This window comes from Lactuca serriola, chromosome 6, assembly GCF_051521515.1.
Source record: "Lactuca serriola cultivar US96UC23 chromosome 6, Lser_US96UC23_V15, whole genome shotgun sequence".
NCBI lineage: Eukaryota > Viridiplantae > Streptophyta > Magnoliopsida > Asterales > Asteraceae > Lactuca > Lactuca serriola.
This window is the reverse complement of record NC_136413.1, coordinates 28,203,441-28,228,420: the sequence shown is the minus strand read 5'-3', so window position 1 is coordinate 28,228,420 and position 24,980 is coordinate 28,203,441. Positions and strand designations below refer to the sequence as shown.

General features: G+C 42.5%; 1 protein-coding gene across 1 annotated transcript; it reads right to left on the bottom strand.

The window, feature by feature from the left end:
* Positions 1 to 11,567: 11,567 nt before the first annotated feature.
* Positions 11,568 to 13,320, bottom strand: LOC145057113 (flotillin-like protein 3). The gene is made up of 3 exons (XM_079004890.1): positions 12,697 to 13,320; positions 12,257 to 12,625; positions 11,568 to 12,183 (listed from the first exon to the last, which is right to left on the bottom strand). The coding sequence occupies exons 1-3, from the start codon at positions 13,252 to 13,254 to the stop codon at positions 11,680 to 11,682; spliced, it is 1,431 nt and encodes a 476-aa protein (XP_078861016.1). The 5' UTR covers positions 13,255 to 13,320; the 3' UTR covers positions 11,568 to 11,679.
* Positions 13,321 to 24,980: the final 11,660 nt, after the last annotated feature.

Below are 24,980 nucleotides of genomic sequence, written 5' to 3'. Positions count from 1 at the left end.
CTGAGCTAGCTCAGAAAGTTTATCTTCAATACAAGGAGTGTTCATTCCCGAACCATACTTTTTCCTTCAATTTTTTAGTTTTAAACTAGAGTACCTGCACAATGAGATCTAGGCATAGAGAAACAAATTGATTAAAAATAAACCAATCCTCGGCAACGGCGCCAAAAATTTGGTGGTTGTCGATGCCAACACAAATAATAACCCTAAATATTACACACTAAAATAGTGTATAGTGGTAAAGCGATCGAATCCACGGAGATTGGTTCAATTTATAACTCTATGAAAAATCTCTTTGTAAAAATACTTTTAAAATAACAATAAACATAAAATGGGGGGTTTTGGTGTTTTGAAATAATTGAAACAAACTAAAATTAACTACGATTTAAATAGACAATTTCAACAAAAATAAGAGTTTGATGTAAAATCAATAAGGGAGAGATGGTTGACTTAAAGTTTCCTCACTTTGACTTTTGATGAACATATCATTAGAATCTAATGGTGCAATACTTTGATTTAAATCCTTAATTTGGTTATAGTAATCCAAGGAGCTTGAGATTGCCTAGACTTTTCTTAATTGTTGAAATGGCTAGAGAAGCTCATAACAATTTCCTTAGTCAAAGTCACTAATTCCAAATAACATGTAATTAGTGAAAGTCAACTAGCATTAAGAACTAAAAAGTCACCAAATCCAAGAGGAGTCAATTGCTTTCACTACCATGTTGGAGAAAATGTTTTTTATGATTGTGTGAAGCAAAAACAACACAAAAATCATTTGTTGCTTGCTAATTTGAGGATCCTTTACTTAATCAAGAAATTAGCCAACTAATCACCACAACACATTTAAACTCATGAATAAAAACATACTAGTAGTGATAATATGATGAAACATAAAACATTTCCATAAAGATTTAAGAACAATTTCATGGATCCTTCAACATCCAACAAAAGTTCAAAGGATTCAACAAAAAGTCAACCAAGATTAGTTTAGCCAAGCATGGCTAAACTCAAAGAAACAAAGTTAGAGGAAATTGTACCAAACATTTTATAATAATCAAGAGGTGAAATCAAGATGTTCTTGAGGTGTTCTTGGCCTTCAAAAGCACCCCAACCTCCAAAGAGAACAAGTCAAACTCGGACCTTTTAGATCAGGCTAAAGAGGCACACCCACCTTCCCAATATAGAGCTCTTAGCAAAATCCTGAAATTGCCCTTGTCAGGAATCCACGCGGGCCGCGGGGAATCTTACGCGGGCCGCGGGCTCTGATGGGTATTTTGGGCTTCTTCAAGTCTTGGGCCCCCACAGCTAATCCATTGGCCCAGTTCGAGTCCAATCAGCTTCTAGCCCATTTTTCTTCAATATTTCTTCAATTTGAGCCCAATTTGTCTTTCCACATCACTCAAAACTTCCACAAACTCCTAAACATCGATCTTGCACACTCAAGAATTTTCCCGTGCCTTTCAAATTTAAAGTTCAACACTTCTAAGCCTTCAAGCAATTGACAAGTCCACTCCATGAATCACCTCCATAGCCATCAAGCACGAAATCCCCATTTCCCTTCAAGCCCAATCGCCTCCCAAGAGTCCCGCTCAGCTAGTCTCCAAGAAAATCTGCAATAATGCTCAAGAAACTAGAAAGTACCTCGAAATGGTCATAAAAATAACAAAAGGGAAAATATGCATGGAAATTAACTAAAATGCGAATGAAATGTGCTAAAATAAACTATAAAAAGAAGTAAATAAAATGAAGCTATCACTAGATCTGAGAATGCTAGAATAGATGAGGGTACTTTTGCTTCATTTGGTCTTCGCGTTCCCACGTGAATTCTGGCCCACGCTTCGCGTTCCACCATACTTTCACGATCGGGATGCGACTTTGCTTAGTACGCTTCACCTCCTTGTCCATGATTTCGACTGGTTCTTCCACGAACAGGAGATTCTCATTGATTTCAATTTCGTCAAGGGGAATGACGAGAGTTTCATCTGATAGGCACTTCTTTAGATTGGAAACATGGAACACGGGGTGTGCACTGCTTAGCTCAGCGGGTAGCTGTAGTTTGTACGCCACTGGACCTATTCGGGCAACGATCTCGAAAGGTCCAATGTATCATGGGTTCAGTTTTCCAAAACGAATGACCCCTTTCCAAGGTGAAACTTTTAACAGTACTCGATCCCCTACCTGAAAGTCTAAGGGCTTTCGCCGTTTATCAGCGTAGCTCTTTTGTCGGTCGCGTGAGGCTTGTAGTCGATCTTTGATTTGAACTATCTTTTCTGTTGTTTCACGTATGATCTCCGGTCCCGTTAACACCTTGTCCGATGCTAGTTCCTTTGCTAGTTGGGTGTCGCCCACCTCAGCCCAACACAGCGGTGATCTACACTTACGTCCATATAGCGCTTCGAAAGGGGCGACCTTGATGCTTGAATGATAACTGTTGTTATATGAGAACTCAACCAAGGGTAAGTGGGTATCCCAAGACTTCCCAAAGTCTATCACACATGCTCGAAGCATGTCTTCGAGCGTCTGGATGGTTCGTTCGCTTTGACCGTCCGTTTGTGGGTGATAAGCGGTGCTCATGTCGAGATGGGTTCCAAGTGCTTTCGGAAGTGATTGCCAAAAACGTGAAGTGAACCTACTGTCTCTATATGAGATGATAGACACTGGTACTCCGTGAAGCCTCACGATTTCTCGGATGTATATTCTTGTCAGTCTCTCCATCTTGTAGGATTCTATTATTGGCAGGAAATGGGCGGATTTCGTCAGTCGGTCGACTATTACCTATATTGTGTCTAATCCATCTGACGTCTTGGGTAGCTTGGTTACAAAGTCCATATAAATCCCTTCCCATTTCCACTCGTGGATTACTGGTTGTTGTAATAACCCTGAGGGCTTCTAGTATTTCACCTTTACTTTGGCGCAAGTAAGGCACTTGCTGACATATGTGGCAATTTCTGCCTTCGTGTTAGGCCACCAATAATGTTGTTTAATATCCAAGTACATTTTGTCCGAACTTGGATGGATGGAGTATCGCGTCTTGTGAGCTTCATTCATGACTACCTCCCTAAATCCTCCAAGTTTAGGAACCCAAATACGGTTTATGAAATAGTATACTCCGTCCTCTTTTACCTCTAGATTCTTCTCCATTCCGCGTAATGTTTCGCTTGCTCTGTTTTCCGCCTTCATCGCATCTGACTGGGCTACCCTAATCTGAGTGGTTAGGTGAGATTGGATGGTTATTGAGAGAGTTTTCACACGATGATTAGAGTACTCTTTTCGGCTCAAGGCATCGGCTACCACATTAGCCTTGCATGGGTGGTACTTAATTTTGCACTCATAATCGTTTAATAGTTCAACCCATCTTCTTTGTCTCGTATTCAACTCTTTTTGATTCAGGATGTGTTGGAGACTCTTGTGGTCCGTGAAGATGGTGCACTTCGTACCATAGAGGTAATGCCTCCAAATCTTCAGAGCGAAGACCACTGCTCCCAATTCCAGATCGTGGGTTGTATAGTTCACTTCGTGTGTCTTTAGTTGGCGGGAGGTGTAAGCTATCACCTTTCCGCGCTACATGAGAACGCAACCTAAACCCTGATTTGATGCGTCACAGTAGACCACGAAATCTTCCGTTCCCTCTGGTAGAGATAGTACAGGGGCACTGCAGAGTGCTTGCTTCAGAGTTCGGAATGCAACTTCTTGTTTGTCCGTCCATTTGAATGGTACGCCCTTTTGTGTAAGCGAGGTGAGTGGATTGGCGATCTTAGAGAAGTTCTGAATGAACATCCTATAGTAGCCTACTAGGCCGAAGAATTGGCGAATTTCTGTGGGTGTCGTCGGAACTGCCCATCCTTCAACGGCTTTGACTTTAGAAGGATCCACATGTATTCCTTCCCGACTAACAACATGACCTAAGAAGTTCATGCTACGGAGCCAGAACTCATACTTGGAGAGTTTTGCGTATAGTTTCTCCGTCGGCAGGGTTTCCAGGATTTGTCGGAGATGTTGGCCATGCTCTTCTTCGTTTCGGGAATAGACTAGAATGTCGTCAATGAAAACGATAACAAAGTTGTCGAGGAATGGTCGACAGATTCGGTTCATTAGGTCCATAAATGCGGCAGGGGCATTCGTTAGACCGAAGGGCATTACGACAAATTCATAATGTCCGTAACGAGTTCGGAAAGCGGTTTTGGGTATATCCTCTTCCCGGACCTTGAGTTGATGGTATCCAGATCGTAGATCTATCTTAGAGAAGTAACTAGCTCCCTGGAGCTGGTCGAATAGATCATCGATTCGTGGGAGTGGATAGCGATTTTTGACAAAGAGGAATGGAGCTCCCCATGGCGAGTAGCTGGGTCGGATGAATCCTTTGCTTAGGAGTTCGCTGAGTTGGCTGGACAATTCCTGCATCTCAGCAGGAGCTAGTCGGTAAGGCGATTTAGCGAGGGGAGTTGCTCCTGGAACAAGATCAATTTGGAATTCAACTTGTCTCTCTGGGGGTACCCCAGGAAGATCTTCAGGAAATACGTCTGGGAATTCACGTGCTACTGGAATGTCTTGAATGCTAACCTCTTCCTTGGTTTTATCCACTATTTGAGCCAGGAACGTCAAATCATTCTTTCACAGATGTTTCTGTGCCCGGATGCACGAGATGAGGCGAATGTTCGTGCTAGGTTTGTCTCTGTAAATAACTAGGGTTTCGTGATTGGGAAGCTGAAGGCGAACGGCCTTCTCGTGACACATAATTTCAGCATGGTGGGGGCTTAACCAGTCCATGTCAATAATCACATCGAAACTCCTAATGGAAACATGCATTAAGTCTATTCGAAAGACGTGTTGATTTAGAGTTAGGGTACATCCGATGTAGATTTCCCTAGTGGATTCGGTTTTCCCATTGGCCATTTCCACCGTAAAGGTTTCATTGAGCTTCTGGGGTTGTTGTTTTAACAAATGTTTAAACTTATTGCTCACAAAACTTCGCTACACTCCGGTGTCAAATAGGATGCATGCATAAGTGTGGTTTAGGGGAAACATACCGGTAACAACAGCGGGATCCTGAATCGCCTCCCCCTGACCTATGGTCAGCACCCTTCCTGTTCCTCCATTTCCGGGATTGTTGTTGTTAGAGCAATTTCGACGGAAATGCCCAATCCTTCCACATCCATAGCAGGTGTGGCTAGGTCCTGCATTGTTGCCACCGGTGTTGGTGATGTTGTTGTTGCGGCCATTGTTGTTGTTGCTTCCCTGTTGTTGATTCTAAGGAGGGTAAGTCCTGCAGTACCTTGCTGTGTGCCCCTTCCGATTGCAGCTGGTGCACTGCATCTCTCTGCATTCTCCATTGTGATGGAGACCGCACTTGTTCCACTTGGGAAGATTACTGGAATAAGGTCTAGGAGCACTCGGAGCAGCTGAGGCTGGACCATGTGGTGTGGACGGAACTTGCGCGGTGGCAACATTAACTGCCACTGTTTGCTGCTTCTTGGATGATTCGGAGCCTTGACGCCCCTTTCTCTTGTTGTTCTTCCCCTTCTTGCTATCATTTTTCTTAACTTCAGTCTCCACTGGTTTCTCACCCTTCTTGTTGTTGTGGTTATACAGCTTCTTGGCCAATCTCTTAGCACTGTCGAAAGTTTCGGGATTTGCAGCTATCACGTTTCCTTGGATGGGGAGGTTAGTCCCCAGATGAATCGCTCGATCTTCTTACCCTCTGAGGTAATCATGCTAGGGCATAACAGAGACAGTTCGCTAAACCTTGATATGTAGGCATCTATATCAGCATTCCGGACAGTGAGATTCCACAGCTTTTGTTCCATTTTCTGAATTTCACCACGAGGGCAGTATTTGACCATCAACATTTCTTTCATTTCTGCCCATGGCATGGAATTGGCTACGGGGAGTGTGATGGCTTCCACGTGTCCGTTCGACCAAGTGAGCGCTTGGTCAACGAAAGTGCATGCGGCAAACTTCACCTTCATCTCTTCAGGGCAATCACATATCTCGAATACCGATTCCACCTTCTCGATCCAACGTTTCAAGGTGATCATTCCTCCAGTGTCGTTAAAGGTTCGTGGTTTGGCGTTGGTGAAGTCTTTGTATGAACATGTTTTGGTAGGTCCTTGATTCGTCCCGTTGTTCGAACTTCCGGCGCCTGGTCCGTTGACTCCTCTATTGTTCCCTTGGTGAATTTGGGCCATAGCCGCGATAATCGCAGCCGACACCGCTGCCTGAAAAGCAACAGAGTTGAACTCGGAAGGGTTTGGCTCAGGGTTTCTGCGGGTGGGTCGTCGAGGCATCTTTCTGTCATGGAACAGAAAGATGTTGAGTATCTGTGCTTTTTGTGAGAGTGTGATCCTATAAGCTAGGTGTGGGGCACGAACTTAGGTACTTTCACAATTTGGCACACAATCATGGATATGTAACACATAGCAGATTATAACGTCAAAGTAAAACATAAAAGAAAATTTTACTAATATTATCCGTATTTGATACATGAAAATTTTGCTCGTAAGAGCATACATCACTGATACTAGTTCGACAGCATAACGGCTCTATGAGTAGTGTAGTCACTTAAACATAGAGTCGGGGTACATAGCATAGATCCTAATGACGTAGTAAGATAGGTCTATCCCTAGTCGCGGTGAGTTGTGCCCGGGGGTGGTGCTGAGGAAGTGGATGCTCCCTGAAGACGAGCCACCTGTCGTACTACGTCCTGGTTTCGAGACTCCCACCTCACCTGCCTCATATGGAACTCTCGAAGAACGTCTCGTGTCTCCTGCTCTGCACGCTCGACCCTAGTCCACATCTGGCATACCTGGTCGGTGGTGCTCTGAGCTAGGTCGCCGGTGTTCCGTAACCGTTTCACCATGACCGGAAGGGCTCCATCGGCCGGTCCTCCGTCCCTCAGGTCAAAGAACTCGCGTGACATGCCGAACGGGGGTCGATGTCCCTGCTGTCTGCTCCACCTCCAAAGATCGATACCCCAGGGGGGTGTAGGACCAGTGGGGCCTACCCGGTAAGCGGGCACCCTAATCGGGTAAGGGGGGTTGATGACTTCGGACTCCGTGTCTGAATCACCCCTTTCACTATCGTCGGGTTCCTCCTCAGAGCTTCCTTCATCTTTTTCCTCCTCCTGTTCTTCTTTTGGTTCGGCAGGCTCGCCCTCGACTTCTGCCTCCGGTTCCCCGTCAGATTCCTCCTCGGGGTCTTCCTCAGGCTCTTCTTCAGGCTCTTCGTCTAACCATCCGTTATTTCCCTAGTTAGGGAAGTAAGGATCTTCGGGGTGATGGAAACCAGCCATGTTGTCTGCGAAAGTGCGTAAATATGCTAACATTATTCCTAGGACGCTACAACTATTGTAAAGATTGAACGGATGTTCTCTTCTTGGAGGTAAAGGGGTATGTTTTTAGGTTCCCTAGCTATCACGATCTCCTCAGGAAGTGTGATAGTTATACCTTGGAGGGAATGTAGGTTATCAGGCTACATCCACTCCTTGATATGACTAGAATTGTCCCGGCTTAACCGAGATACTAGCATTATCTTGTTTGGTTCGGTATTATGTTCTTTTTCCTAATACAATTAAGGATGTTTTTATTGTTATGTTTTACTTGTTTTGTTTAGAGTTGTGTTAGTCCCTCTTTTGGTTTATAGTTACATATCAATGTGTGGTTAGATATGCTAGTTCATTATAAACAGAGTTCTGATACCAACCTGTCACACCCCCGAACCAGACGGCGGAAACGTCTGAGAGCTCTTGTGACTTAATTGAATACCACCACAACGATTATACATGAATCATAACATCATTCATCACCATGCATTGAAATATTACAACTGATATTCTTTACATTCAGTACATTGTTTTTAAACATTACAATTCCATAACATAAACCGTTTGATCATTAATCTAAGAAAAACACCATGATATAACTTGATACATATTCTTTTGTTTACCTGTTACCTGAGAATACAAGTTATTTTGAAAACGGTCAACATATAAAATGTTGGTGAGTTCTTAAGTAATGTTATGGAAAAAAATGATTTTTGTGAAGATTGCAAACCTAGAAAATCCGATATTTTCTGAAAAGAGTATTTGTAAAAAAAAGTGTGAAGATCCGTAAATATGCTTGTCGATTTTGAAAACATGAATAAATGTTGAACTTTGTATACATCACATAGGTTAAAATGTTGAACTCCCCGGGAAAACCCGATGTTTTCCCAATGCGTAAATTACATGACTTGTTTATTGTTATACCGATACGACGATTGTTCGTGATTACCCAGGTGACATTGGATTAATTAAGGGTTGTGAGTTGTTACAATCACACATTATTGAAAATGACTAGTTTATAACTACAAATTATGAACGATCCTTGAGGCGTCGTCCATACTACTCACATAATCCAACCACCCTAACTTCTCTTGTTTAACGTCACGAATCTACTTACTCGGTTTCTCATAGCCCCACAACCGAGGAGAAAGGAGGGTAAGAAGCCTCCTTTATTTCCATAAGTCATTCAAGGCTATCGAGAATGCGAAAGGCACTTGGCCCGACTCGCATTTGACTTCTCGACTTCGCTAGCAGTACTAATGGTCCCTTGGGGCCCAACAGCACGATAGAACTATTGAAAGTCCTTTTACATGGAATTAGGTCATAGAAGGCCCATTAACATGTAAGCGTGTCCCCTTCGGGCCCAAAGATCATGCTATTGCGCTAGCAAGGCCCAACAAGCACGATTTGAAACTTTCAAGCCCAAATACTGAATATTACTCCTCGTAGTTATCGCGTGTTTATCGAAGTACTATGGTTTATTGACTTTTGTTTTGTTTTTGATTCGAGACCGAATCAATTCGTTTGGTAATGATATTGGTTGTTGAATGTGTATTCGTTATTATGTTTCGCCGGTAGTCGTGGATCTCGTATTTTGTCTTAGGGGATTTGTTTGTTTGAAAGTAAGATTTTTATCTTTTTACAATCCTTTTTTGATAAAGTTAACACTTTTAGTCCTTTATATAAAGAATTTTCCATTTTAGTCCTTAAACCATTTTTTTTGACACTTTAGTATCATAACATGTTGGGAAGACGTTTTTAGCCCAAATTTGTTTTGTAAATAGCTTAAGTCCTTCCAAAATGAAGTTTCTCGGTTAGAACCCTCAATTTCGCAACTTTGTCAATTTTGGCCCAAAATAGAAAATTTTTACATTTTTGATCCTTTTTGAATTTGAAAAACATTTTTGACCTTTGAAATGGTTTTAATACACTTTAACCCCCCTGTTTTACAGAAAACTTCCTTTTCAGACCCTCCATCTTAGAAATCTCGCAATTTGGGCTCATTGGGCCGAAAAGCCCAAATTTAGCCCATTAAATTCAAAATTTACATTTTAAGCCCCTCAAAAATGTTGATGTTCAGTAAAATTGTTGTAGAAACTTTTTGGACCCTTTTGAACCTCCAGAAATTATAATTTGTCGGTTTGGGCCCTTAGTTTTGTATTTTTGACAATTTAAGCCCAAAAATGGGTTTTATGTCCAAATATGTTCATCCTAACCAAATGACTATTTTTCTTGACTTGATTAGTGTAAAATGATTTAGGTTAGGTTTATTTCCTTTCCTATGTTTTAGATCTCGGTTTTACACACTTGTTGAATAACATATTCATCACAACACAAGATATCGCACACATACATGCATCAAATCACACATAGCATACATTTACACATGGATATATACATTTACTTGTATTCTCCCCCATAAAAACTCATAAAAACCGAAAATAAGAGGTATGAAACTCACCTTGTGGTTTGGATTTGGTTTTGATGAAGTTTTGAGAGAAGATTTCAGCCCTAGCACCCTTTTGAGGAAGTTTTTGAACTTAGATGATTCTAGGGAGTTAGATCATGAATTTACTTGAGTTAAGATGATATGTTTGATAAACTAAGAGTCTAGATCATAAATCTAAATATAAACTTACCTTGGATGATGATTTTTGTGGAAAGTCTCTTTGAAAAGCTCTTGATTCTCGAAAATTTGATGAAGAAAGGTGAGGATGTTCTTTGAGAGAGTTTGTTTAATAAAAATTGGATGAAGTGTGTATGTTTGGGAGCTCTCGGCCGAGAATCAAGAAGAAGAAGAGAGAGAGAGAAAGAGTTGAGATGACTAGCTTAGATGCATGTTGGTCCATGCATGGAGGTATGTGATGTATAAATGAGGTGACAATCTCACATGTCAACTCTTCATTGTTTGGGTTGGGCTTGGGCCGAGATTTGGTGAGGGAAAAAGAAAAGGATTGGGCCTTGTATGCTTAAGCCTTTTTCATGGTTATGTTAAGTGATGTTTGGTCCAAATAGATATAAATGTGTTTTTTTTATGACCTATTAGGTCTAAATTAGGTTAATTATGGCCCAATATGGTTCATTTAAATAATTTATTTCATTCTAGGCCCAATATGGCCCAAAATATTGAAATAAATGGAAGTGGGTCCAATTAGAGCCCATTTAAGAGTTCTAAGCCCAAGATAGTCAAATTGGAAGCTTATTGGTCCATTGGGCCCAATATGGAAGTTCCTAGTCCAAAATGGACTTAAACAATAACTTCTAGGGTTTCCAATTGCTTGTTGACTACTTGCAATGCTTGTATGAGGTGTTTGATTGACATTATGTTGTCATAGAGTAAGCATCATGCATGCTTTCATGTTTTTGATTCATAGTTGACATAAGTGTTGTAGTTACAAGACACCAAATTTTCTAGTTGTGACTAGTTCACTGATGTAAATGAATTTCTAGATTTTGCTGCAGGATGGGGTAATTGTTCAAAAAAACAAAAGATTTGTAGCCGTATTTTATGGCCTTTTATGACGAATTTGGAAGGCTAAAAATGACAGATTCTACAACAATGTTGTAAGATCCCCTACTCTAGTGAAGGATGATGAGATTTTGATGGTGTATATGTGGTATAAACACAATGGGAAGAATCACATATGCATATGGAATGATTGATGTTGCTCTCCTTTTTCCTTGTGGTTTATATTTATAAACCATACAATTTTCTTTTCGCATCTAGCTCCTTATTAGGTGTGACTCTTTGTGATATTCTTCGTTTCTAAAAAAAGGATTTCTATTTGCTCAACAAGTAGCCAAGTATGGTTGAAATGAGTAGATGATATCTAGATATTACCATTTTGTGACAGGGATGAGTATATGTTATGGGTAGTTCATTTGTTATCTGATTTGACATCATTTTCATCATGTTAGTGCGCAAAAAAGTAAAATTATAAGTCAAAAAATGTTGAAACTGTGTTTAATAAAATTGTCTTGTGGGACTTATCCAACTAAAATGGATGGGTTTGAAATATGGTGTTCGGCTGTTGGGTTAGAAAATCTAACCAAAAACATAACAATTATTCTATGTAGTCTAAAAACCGATGAAATAATTTTGTTAGAAAATTGCTAACAAAGTGCACACATATTCAAACAAAACCGTATATCAATTGTCTTGCAACAAATACGAATACTTAAACATATAGTATCATTAGAAGAAAAAGATTTTTAACCTATTAAATATAAGAAATAAGCAAAAAGTGCACACCAACAAATATTAATATTTATTATCAAAAACTAAAATACTAATTTAAAAACTATAGGACCTTATATGATGCCATAGAGTCAACGAACTAACTTCCCATATCATAAGAAAACCGTTAAGATTCTTTGACGTTCATCTTCCCCATCCAAGTCGGTGGCAACATCCCGGTTTGCTCATGAACAGTCTCAAACAACGGCGGCAACATTTTGTACACGCCGGCAACTTCCTTCAAGGGACCACCATCGCCGCCCTCTCCACCACCACTTGCGCCAGTCCAGATGCTAATCTTTGGTTGCAAACCCTTAACTGCCTCCCCATTAATCTTCGCAATCTCTTGATACATTCCTCCGGTGATCATTAAATAATCTCTTAAAGCTGCATAGTTACCTCCGAAGGCACCCAAAAGTGTGCGTATGTAAGTACCTTGAGCTTGAGCAAGAGCAACAAGTCCCTCCGCCTCTTTCTGTTTTGCATATAATTCACCGTCGGCGGCTTGTTGGCGGGAGTAGAGTGTCGCCTCCGCTATCGCCTTCTGAGCGTCCGCTTCTTTCTCCTTCTCGTAGAGAATTGCTTCTGCGGCTTTTTTCTTCTTGTAAAGCTCCCAGTTCGCTTCTTGTACCTTTGTTTGCATCAAACTCGTGGTTTATACTAATTGCATGAAATAATGGTTAATTTTGGATTCATTCTGTTACCTTGGTTTCATACTCAACGCTAGCTTTGCTCAAGAACTCAGCTTTGAGTTTCTCAGTCCGAGTTAAAGCGTTCAGTATCTCAACCTCCTTCTGCAGCTCCGCCTCACGCAGCGCCACCGCCTTAGTCGCCTCCACCTCTGCCACCTGAGATTCTTTGGCCCACTTTGCTTTCTTCATTGCCAGTTCTGCATTCGCTTCAGCCACTTCAGCTTCTTTCTGGTTCTCAAAGACCTTCACTTCCGTCAACACCTTCACCTCCTCCTTCTTCCCCTGACCTTGTCTTTGTGTAGCTATGATCTTCGTTTCCGCGTCTATCTTTGCTGCGTTCTGCAGCGTCTGCCCATCACGAAGCTTCGCTCCTATTTCACCCTGAATCAACAATCATTCGTGAAACAGAAACTCATTATTTTGGATACAAAACTTAAGCAACTTATTATCACCTTCATTTTGGCTTCAGAAACGTCGATCTTGGCTTGATTGGCAGCTTCCTGTTGTATCTTTTGCCCTAAATAAGAGAAATATTCATGTCCAGGAACATCAACCAACTGTTTGACATTGGCATTGTAGATCCACAATCCAAACTGATTTAATTCCCACTGAACCTTCTCAAACACCTCCTTCTTGAAATCCTTCGTACCTTTGAAGATCTCATCCATGGTCATGGAGGCAGCAAGGACACGGGTCTCCCCCTCGATGATCCCCATAACGAGCTCGTTCAAATGGTGTGATTGCTTATCAAGCGGGGAGATAAGCTTGGCGTATTTGTGGAGGCTTTCATTGTCGTCGGAACGTGGACCGATGGTGAAAACGGCGGGGAGGATGAAGGGGAGTTTTTCGGCGCTCATGGCCTGGACATCGAAAGTGTAGTTCACCGGAGTTATGTCGAACTTGGCATACGTCTGGCCGGGAAATACCCATGCTTTTTTTGCGATTTTGATGTCGTCGATCCCGGATCCGGTGATCACCAAATACTCCGACGCACTTGCTACCCTATACATTGCCGGAGATACTGACCGCCGTCGGTTGAGGGGATATATTTAGGGTTTACGTGTAAAGTTTAAACTAGATGCTACAGCTGGCTTGTGTATATAGGGTTAATTTTAGCATGCTGACTACCTCGTGCTTATGTTTAGATGTCTTTTCTTTTACATTAATGAACAATGATAGCTCTTTATTTATTTATTTTGTAATTTTTCACCAAATCACTTTATTTTATATGATCTCAAGGAATAAAATTTTTTTTTATTATTATTTTAATTCTCTTTTATTAATTTTAATAAAAGAATAAGTTTATCTTTTTATTTCGTGTTATTTTATTAGACATTTTATCATTTGTCAATATATTGATTCTCCATTTCAAAATCAATTTTAAATTTTATACTTTAATTACATTAAAATAAAAAATCAGATAAATTTAATATAGATTATAAGGTCATATATTTATTTAAATCAATGATTATAATTTTATATAACTAAAAAATATCTTTTAATTAACAAGTTATTTAAAATAATTGATTAATAATTTTGAGTTTTTACTATGAAAGTTTAATTAATTTTGTAACTGTGGTTTCCACAAGTTATAAACTAGTTAATCATATTAAAATACTTTAGCTTTAATTAGTTGTTGAGTTACTGTAACATTAGAGCATTATATATGAACAACATGTTATAACACCATAGAGGTGACACCTCAGATGCCACATCACCCATGATATTATAACACTATGGTAGGCATTGGTCTCCATGTTGTAACACCCACTAATTTTTATTATTTTCTTTTTTAAAATCATTCTCATTCAGTTGTAAAAAAAAATCAAAAGTCAATCATATTTCTTGTTATTGCTCGTCGTCGTTACAACGAGTTATGCCTTAACACCCCCCTTAACTAGAAAGGGGTGGTGTTCATCTTGTTATGACCATGTCATGATGTGCCACCTCAGCAATAACATCATTTCTCGATACCCATATTATATACTCTTAAGGTGCTTGGGGCGTGAAGTTACACACAATTGTATGATTTTACACAGTATATAATATAGGAGATGGTTGGTTGCATTAAAAGTTGCATTATTTTCCTATTGATTTTTCATTATATGAAAGTATCTTTTCTAAATGAATATACACAATTGTTAATGGAACATGTTTAAATGATAGATAAAAAAATTGAAAAATGATTTAATATTTTGTTTTTAACACGTATAGTCTTTATTTTTTAATTTTATTTTTTTTATTAATTTTTAATTTTTTTAAAAATAAGCCTTTGAATTTATTGTTTTTGTATAGATTTAATACTTATGACTGATTACTCAGGTTAAGTTTTCAGTTTGTACACATTTAGTCATTAATATTTTATTTGCAAAATAAGTCTATGTTATTTTTTTTGAACAATGGCAAAACTCACATTAAAAAACAGCTAGCTAGGAGCTAGCAAAAAACAAGATTAAGTCATTAGCAGATTGCGCATCCAATCAGTCCAACTAACACAAGTCCTAAAATTCCTAAGGGAGAACCACCGAAAAGACAAATCAACAATAATATCATACAAAAGATGTTTTTTAAAGTTATTAGGGCTAAAGATGAAACCATTCCTATAAGACCAAATTACCCATAAACTTGACATGCAAACTGACTCCAAGATAGAACGATGCTTACAGAGAATCAATCCAATCAAGCATCTCTGAAACACAAGGGTCAATGGGAAACGAAACATCCAACCACACCTCAAGCCGTCTCCAACTCTGACAAGCCGTCTTGCATTGGAAAAAGAGATGTGAAACACTTTCTACCTCAGAATTACAAATAGGGCAAATGATAGACTCCAACTCAACCCCTCTATCCACTAAGACAGAACGAACAGAGATTCTGTAACACCGTAAAAATTAAAACAATTTTTCACTTTTGAAAACACGTTTTTAATTAAACCATTCATTTACAAAATGTCATAACATCAAGTTTTCAAATCACAAATGTCTCCCAAGAACAAATACATCCAATCCCATATGTGTGTACGAATCAAGTCGGCGCCTTCCCGCGGTCATCACTTGTACCTGAAACACATAACACTGAACACTGTAAGCATAAGCTTAGTGAGTTTCCCCAAAATACCACACTAATCATATAATAGCCACTCGAGGCTGTAACTCTGTTGACCCTCTGGTCAATGTGTCTCAGTGGGGCCCTCCAGCCCCAACTCTCTGTGGGCCCTCTCGCCCTAACTCTAGGGACCCGAAAGTCCCAACTCTGTAACTCTATAATCATGCATATCACATATCACAACAAATCACAACACATAATAACATGCAATCACATTGGCATATAACTCTATAATACTCTGTCTCTGAACTCTATTACCACACTAGGTAAAGTATAGTGAGAAGACTCACCTCGGGTATCTCGGTAAATATCTGTCTCGGAATAAATGTGATCTAGCCTCTGCCTAATCACACAAAGTAATACACCCATAAATACAAATGAACTCAACCCTAAAGGTCAACAAGGTCAACGGTCAACTTTGACCGGACTCGGCGAGTGCACTAGGGCGACTCGGCGAGTCTATACGTGTCCACTGACTCCCTTGGATCCTCTCTTGACACGTCGAGTACTTCCTTAACTCGACGAGTTCCACCTGGCATGAATCATGGGGCCACCACGACTCAACTCGCCGAGTCTCAAGAACAACTCGGCGAGTTCCGGCTTGACTCAACCCCCCCCCCCCTTGACTCTCCCTGACTCACTAAGTCGACCCCTCAACTCGGCAAGACCACTCGCTGAGTGGTTACGGGCAACTTCATGCTACTCGCCGAGTCTGTTCTTCAGACTCGGCGAGTCCATGTCATGCATAAACTCAAACTCACTTCTGAGGTCAGATCTGTTCCATACAATCATAGATATGGCCTCCCTAGGCATGATAATCACGTAAAGTCCAAACCTTGGTGCTCAAACAACAAGTATTTGCTCATAAATGATGTTTTAGCCCCATATCTCATAACTCTAGGCCAATACTCTCATGAACCCTCATAAAGCTTAAGGAATAAAGCTTCTTTGGACCTCTATGGATCTCATCTCAAGCCTCATCACAAATAGGGACGAAATGGACATCAAATCTAATCAACAAAGGGGTCAAGAAACCCTAAACCCCCATGTTCAACATAACAACAGAAAAGGGAGCCAAAATATACCTCCAAGATGATGCTCTGAGCTCCAAAATCGAAAGATGTCCACCTCCCTTGCCTTCTCTTAGCTAGAATCTCCTTTGCCTTGCCAAACAAAGCTTCAAAGGTCAACAATGGCCTTTTCTCTCTCCCAAAACGCTCAAATATCTTTAGGGTTTCTCTCTAGGGGTTGGTGGCCGCAAATGACGGTCATAAGCCCCTTTAAATAGGTCTCAAACCCTGGAAATTAGGGTTTCATTAAATAGCGTGGACTCGCCGAGTCCAGACGCGAACCTGCGCCCAAAACCGCGATCCTACTCGGCGAGTTTGGACTCCAACTCGCCGAGTCTCCTCACAATTCACCCAAAAATACAAGAATAAATAATACCTGGGAATTCGGGGTGTTACAGATTCTATTTAACCTCAACCGCCAAAAAAATATTAGCTTTAATTGGGACATTCCGATTCCATCTAGTCCCAACTCCACTAACCGAAAGAGAAATAGAATCAATATACCTTCTCATGGAACTAACAGAAAACACCCCACTTGGATCAAGACTCCAAGACCATCTATCAGGAATAGAAGTCAACTAAATAGGAGTCAAAATCTGCATAAGACTCTCTAATTGCTCAGCTTCAACTCCTCCTCTAATTCCACGCCTTCAAGAGAAATTCCACCCACCAAAAGTCCAAAAATCCGAGACCAACCCATCTTTCAGCAAGGATAACAAAAACAACCTATGGAATTGCGTTTTAAACAACATACCTCCGCACCACACATCCTCCCAAAACCGAGCCACATACCCATCACCCACAACAATCGAAAAAGCATCAGAATCTAAGACATTCTCACTTTCCATTCTCTTGATACAATCCACAATTGTCTGCCAAACTTCCCTACCTTCCTGAATGCCTCACATCATGCAACAAGCCCCCATAATGACTATATAACCCTTTAATAAGCCACACTCATAAGGAAGACTGCTCATGAAGAAACCGTCACTTCCATTTAACAAGTAGAGCCATGTTAAACGTATCCAAGCTGCCAACCTGTAACCCACCTTTATCCCTAGAATTAAGGATAATATCCCATTTGACCCAATAAATACGCCTTTGATCTTCTTCCATACCCCCAAAAAAACGAGCCCTAAACGACTCCAATAAATGACAAATTGTTACCGACATACGAAACAAAGAAAAGAAATAAATCCCAAGGTTGCCTAAAATTGATTTAATCAAAGTTAAACGGCCACCTATGGAAAGCATTTTAACTTTCCATTTAGAGAGTCTCTTACAAAAATCTATCCACAATCACATCCCAGCTACTAACACGGCTCATGGACCTACCCAGTGGAATTCCAAGGTAAGAAAAAGGAAAATTAGCTGCAGCACAACCCCTAATAGAAGCAAGAGAAATAACTTCAGACTTATTAACACCCACCCAACAAATTAACTGGATTTAAAGAGATTAATCTTTAAACCCGAAACCATATAAAAAAACAAAGGATGGTGATAAACCTTCTGACATGACATCTTATGTGGGGCAATCATTAATAAGGTGTGCTCATATGTAGCTCATATGGGAAGTGAAATCATGTGTTTCTTCTTTTCATTTTGGTAATATCATTGTACTTTTGATATTAGTAATTATTATAGTACAATACCAACTATATTTAACCCAAATGCAAACTTAATTCATTCGATATCAATACCAACTACATTACATCAAGTGAAGAAAATATATTATCCTTAACGATTTCAGTTGTTGGAAATAATGTTCACATTCATAACATTTGGTAATATTACTATTAATATCAAAGTTCTTTTGGATTACACTCAATGAACAATTTAAGCAATTACTGATATAAGAGTTTATCGAGGATCTAATTTGTTAATTTATTAGTGATTAATAAATTAATAAAAGTTCATGACGGGTCACATTAATCCTCGTGACGGAACCCTAATCGTTCTAGGGTTTTAGTACTTTGCAATTCATGGTGGTTGAGACAAAAAACTTCCTCTTGAACATGTAACAGCCCGAAATCCAGGTTAGCTTTATAACCCTTCTATTTTGGAGAATTGGCTAGTTAGACCCTTAAAGTGAAAGATGTAATGTGTAACGACCAAAAATTCCAACCAATTTAAAATTTTAAAAAACAACCCGATTCCATTAAAGTTATTACAAAAAGGTTTTCAATAAAATTTATTTAAAGTATTCCCAGAATCTCAATACAACACAAACACGAGGAGCGGTACGATCACGCCTTCGCCTTGCCACGGTCTCCTGAAGAACCTGAAAGACATTAAACCACAACTGTAAGCCCGAAAGCTTAGTGAGATATCCCCAAAATACCAACCACATACACCATACACGCATAACATGCCATATCATATCCGATCACGGAACAACCATGCACTTCGGGTCTACTGTGTGACTGGTCCGCCGCACCGGCCAACAGTCCACCTGGTCCACCCTCCGAGTCTAGCCATATACCTCGAGTCTGCAGTGTGATTGGTCCGCCCGCACCGGGCCTTCAATCCACCTGGTCCACTCTCCGAATCTAACCACATACATCGAGTCTGCAGTGTGATTGGTCCGCCCGCACTGGGCCTTCAATCCACCTGGTCCACTCTCTGAGTCTACAGTATGACTGGTCCGCCCGCACCGGGCCTTCAGTCGGCCTGGTCCACTCTCCGAGCCTCGACACGTTTGGTCCGCCCTCTTGGGGCCTACAGCCTATCCGGACCGCTCGCTGGGCCTTCGGGACAACCGGTCCGCCCTGGGTATCTTGGCCTACAGCACAAAGCAGGACCCGCCTCAACCCAACTCCAGTCCAACAACCATGTGCACATAAACATACAATCATTTAACAATTCACAGTCAACAAACCGATCAAACAGATCACATAACATATCATCATCCTAACTAGGATACCGACCTAACCGGTCACTAGCATAGCATCACCCTACATCTCAGGATACCGATCTCAACCAGGTCTCTAACATATACCATCCTAGCTACCAGGATGCAAACATATCAAAGCAATAACATACAACAAATACCCGGATCTCAATCCGATAAAGGGACGGCCTTGGTGCCTTAGACCCTGTCGATATATTGAGGATAACTCACCTCGAAACTGCCGAGTGAACAGATAAGATCCCACTGCTCCAAACTCCGACACGAACTCCTCCACTGAACAACACCAAAGCACTGAACTCAATAATTACCAAAATACCCCTGGAAGACAACTGGTCAACCCTTGGCTGACTCTACTCGCCGAGTCAACCCGATGACTCGTCGAGTCCCCATACACAGAACTTCCCTAATCCGCGACTCAACTTGCCGAGTCACTCCGAGACTCGCCGAGTTCAACAACTCTGAGTCCACTCACACACAACTCACCGAGTCATCCCTTGACTCACCGATTCACGACTGAACCAGAAAAGATTGGGACTCTTCGACAAGACTCGCCGAGTCCAAGAACAGACTCGCCGAGTCTAAGGCTATCTTCAAGCTACTCGCCGAGTTGTTCTTCCAACTCGTCGAGTTCCAGGCCTTCTTTATCCAACTCGTCGAGTTCCAGCCTATCTTCAAGCAACTCGCCGAGTCCACCCATGTGACTCGCCGAGTACCACCGGGTCTGAATCCATACAGAGGCTTTCCAAGCCATGCAGATGATCCAAACCACAGATCTACCCTTCCTAAGGCCATCCATCACGTAAAGTGGCAAACTTTACGTGAATCCAAGGAGATCTAGGCATTTTCACTCTAGGGTTTGGGTTTGGGACAAGATAGCTCCTTCAGTTACTCATTAACAAGGACTTTATGACATACAAGACCATCCCAAGCTTAGATCTGAAGTAGCATCCTCAGATCCAAGCTCCTATCTCCATTTAGATGTCATCTCAACCACCACACATGAACCCATGAAGAAAATAGCTTAAGGAAATGGTTCCTTACCCTTAGAATGTGCCCAACCAACTGTAGATTCCTGATTCCCCCAAGCTTCCTGATGCAAGCCTCCAATCCTCAAGCTTAGAGCACCAAATATCCTTCTCCAAGCTCTAATTGACTCAACAATGGGGTCTCCTCGAAAATTTAGGGCTTTTGGAACTCAAGGAATGATAAGGAGGCTGGGGAGAAGATATTATGTTCTTTATATAGGGCTCAACCTCCGGATTTAGGGTTTTCTCTACTCAGCGCCTACTCGCCGAGTCCATCCTCTGACTCGCCGAGTCGGCTACTTAACACGCGACCAAAGTCGCGACCCTACTCGTCGAGTCCCCCCCACGGACTCGCCGAGTTCCCCTTCCCAATTTACTCTTTTAGCCCTTCCACTTTACTCTTGATTTTCCGGGATGTTACAATTCTCCCCCACTCAAATTAGGCTTCGTCCTCGAAGCCTGCGGCAACTCAACTCCAGAAATACTCCTGCCACGCACCACCTGGCATTAACCCAACTAGGTTCCTCAAAACACAACCATAGAAACCAGAAACTCACTTTCTCCTTTCTTACGATGTCCTGACCACCGGCTTTACCCTCTGATAACCACACTTAACAACTGAGTACTACTCATGTTGCAACACTGCTCCAAATCGCAACCATCACTCGGCCCATATGAGCTAGAAAAATAACCATGCACCACTGGATTCCCGATCCGAGTCCAACTCTAACCATTCCGCTGACAGAAAGACACATTCTTCAGAGCAACTCCCATGAGTTCTCCTCTTGCAATCACATACACATGTTGAACTAGCTCTAGCACCCTCGGGTTGGGAAAACCCGTTACACTGACGACATTTTCCAAACATCCCCCAGGATGAACCACTACTACATACACAATTCCCTGATAAGAATCACACTGAGAGTCCAAGACTCCCTCCCTGCATCCCTTCCGAGCCTCTTGGCTCTACACCCACGGAATTCCTTCCACGACCTCAACAGACATCCCAAACCGGATGTGATTCCATGCCACTGCCGCAATCATGCTACTCAAAGCCCATAATTGGATCACTCTAATCATAACTCGGCTCTGCCGCTTTCACTTCCGTGAATTTTTTTGCACTCCCTCTAAGAGTTACACTCCTCTCTCTTTCCTTACCAAGGAAAACCACTTGGCTGCCTTGACACTACCACAAGTGCCACAGCGCTCGCCCAATGCTACACCACTTCTTCATAGCGTAACCACTATCCATCCAACACACATGCTCTGACTCTGTTCGCAGGGACTCTCAAGCCCACGCACTACCTCCACTAATCAAGATCGAAACCCGGGGCCAGACCTTTTAATGCTATCACACCGCAACATACACAATACATATCCTCGAACCGATCTAACAATACCTGTAGAGTCTTCAGCATGACTGGACCACCTCACTAGGCATTCAGCCAATCTGGACCACTCTCAGAACCTTCAGCCAATCTGGACCGCCCTCCAGTGCCTTCAGTCTGGCTGGACCGTTCTCCGAGCCTTCGGCCTGACTGGTACGCCTACCGGCCTTCAGTCTATCTGGACCGCTCAACTAGCATTCATCATTCCGAGCTATCTCTCCGGGAATCCTCCCATGCATAATGTTTTAGCCCGCTAGGGGTTCCGAACTCTATCTCCATCACATATAATCGATCCCGGCCTGATCCCAGGCCCTCCACAATTAAATGCCCTAGGTCTGTATCCCGCCCCGCATGCCTGACACTTACTCCTACCAGCCTACACTCTGGGCTGACAGAACACTGCTGAATCCAAAACAACTAAGCAACCTCACATGCTCATCGATCTTCCGGAGAATTTTCCAATTCTCCCCCAGTTATAGCGCTGACTATTAATCATCGGTCGCCATCACCGACCACCCAAAACAACCCTGCACAAAACCAACACTTACACGCGGACTAATTCCCACTAGCACTAACAACCTTAACAAAATCTCATATCATCACTGATTAACCCGCTCGAAAGAAACTCAATCTACAGCTAACCACTCCTCAGAAAGCAGATGCTACCCGGCCTTCATACCAATGCCAGGTTTCCACTAACAACCCTTCATGAAAGATAACCAACGAAATTCCCAAAACTAAACCCGTAGCCATACCATAACTCTCAAAGAACAACGAATACCACACCGAGAACCACACAAAGATACTAGCACATAAACAATACTCCACAATAATCACAAGATAACAAGACATCAAGAAAGAAACATACCCGCAGCTGCATCCGGCACTGCTCTGACCTCCTCTGCTGTAAGCTGAAAAGCACGACCCTAAGCCCTTGGGGGCTCCTCTCCACCCTGACCTCCACCCGTGATCCTCAAAGTGGCCGGTGCTGGAGCCTGCACCGGTCCTGCAACAAGCTGTGGACAGTTGACCCTCAAATGTCCAACCTGATGACAATGATAACAAATCCTCAAATCCCGAACCGGCGCTGACTGCCGACAATCCCTCGCATAGTGCCCCTCCTTTCCGCACTTGCGACATGCACCCACGGACCTGCAAACTCCGGTGTGACTCCTCCCACACTTCCCACAAGTTTGGCTGCTCAGATCTCCCATCCTATAATCAACGGTCTTGGACCGTTTCGGCGCCGGCTGCGACTGCACCGGAGCCTGCCTCAGCTCACGCAACTGCAACTCAATCTCTAACTCACGCCGCCTGGCGGCCTCCTGCAACTCCAACAAGGTCTCGCACCTCTACGTAGACACAAACTGTCTGATATCCCTCTTGAGCATGCTCAGATATCGAGACATCTGAGCCTGCTCCGAAGCGAACTCAAGGCAAAACTTCACCCTCTCAGTGAACATCCTGGTGATCTCCGTCATCGACTCCGAATCCTGCTTCAGCTCAAGGAACTCCTGAGCCAATCTCTCTCTCTCAACTCGCGGAACATAACGAGTGCTGAACATCTCTCTGAACTGATCCTATGAAACCGCAGCCCTCTGCGCATCCGAATATGACCCCGCGGTCAATCTCCACCAATCCTTCGCCCCGAGCCTCAACAGGTTCAGAGCACACCTCACCCTTTGATCAGCAGGGCATGAACACGTGAAGAAACACCCTTCTACGTACGATAACCATCTCATAGCAACAATCCGGTACTAAACTCCATCAAAGATAGGAGGCTTCGTATTATCGAAGACCTAATACTGAAAACCCCGACCAGCTCCTCCCCCTACCGCTGCTACAACTGTTGTAGCCGCCGCGGTAACCGTCTATGTGAGAGCTGCATAGCGCTCATCAAAATACTCAACCATGGCGGTCTTGATCGACCCAAACAGTTCCGACAACTCAGCCCGGAACAACGCAGTAATCTCATCATGCAGGATCTCACGAATCCTCGCATCCAACTCGCACGTGCTCATCTAAACAATAACCTCAGGCGGTACTGACCCGCCCGGAACTCCCTCTCCTGCTCCCGATCCTGACCCGGATCCACTCCCAGCATGCCTCGGAATCTTCATACTGAAAAACACCACAAAATCTCAGACACTTCCCACTAATCCGGGAACCAACTCTCTCAACCCAACCCTAGAGGTCATGGTTTCCCTGATACGCGTATGGGTCCTGTGCTTTCAGTAGTACGGGCCCATATTACCTTCCACACCTACCCATATTTGTATGAAGTACTACCACAACACCCTAGAGAAAACATGCATAACAACGCTTAACCCTCACTACTAGAGGAACACTAGAAATCTCCCACGAGGAAACCCTAGGCTACAGGCATCACAAATCAGGCAGCATTATCATGAAATCCTGAAGATCCCTAGCCTAGTACTAGCATGCTGTTCTATCAAAGCTCAAAAACAATTATTAGGTATGGTATTTTGGGGTTACTTACTGGCTCCAGCTGATCGTACCTCCGCGTCCTCCTTTACTCATTTTGAAAACCATTTTAAATTCTCTTATGAAAACTCTCCTCGATTTGAGACTGGAGTCACACGAGTGTTCCTCCAATTCACTCAAACCAAGGCTCTGATACCAACTTGTAACGACCAAAAATTCCAACCAATTTAAAATTTTCAAAAACAACCCGATTCCATTAAAGTTATTACAAAAAGGTTTTCAATAAAATTTATTTAAAGTATTCCCAGAATCTCATCACAACATAAACACGAGGAGCGGTACGATCATGCCTTCGCCTTGCCATGGTCTCCTGAAGAACCTGAAAGACATTAAACCACAACTGTAAGCCCGAAAGCTTAGTGAGATATCCCCAAAATACCAACCACATACACCATACACGCATAACATGCCATATCATATCCGATCACGGAACAGCCATGCACTTCGGGTCTACTGTGTGACTGGTCCGCCGCACCGGCCAACAGTCCACCTGGTCCACCCTCTGAGTCTAGCCATATACCTCGAGTCTGCAGTATGATTGGTCCGCCCGCACCGGGCCTTCAATCCACCTGGTCCACTCTCCGAATCTAACCACATACATCGAGTCTGCAGTGTGATTGGTCCGCCTGCACCGGGCCTTCAATCCACCTGGTCCACTCTCTGAGTCTACAGTATGACTGGTCCGCCCGCACCGGGCCTTCAGTCGGCCTGGTCCACTCTCTGAGCCTCAGC

Excerpts from the sequence above, each read along its gene's own strand:
- LOC145057113 (XM_079004890.1), bottom strand. The coding sequence starts at position 13,254 with ATGTATAGGGTAGCAAGTGCGTCGGAGTATTTGGTGATCACCGGATCC. Across the intron at positions 12,626-12,696 it reads TTTCTGAAGCCAAAATGAAG|GGTGAAATAGGAGCGAAGCT; the intron begins GTGATAATAAGT and ends TTGTTGATTCAG. Across the intron at positions 12,184-12,256 it reads GCGTTGAGTATGAAACCAAG|GTACAAGAAGCGAACTGGGA; the intron begins GTAACAGAATGA and ends ATGCAAACAAAG.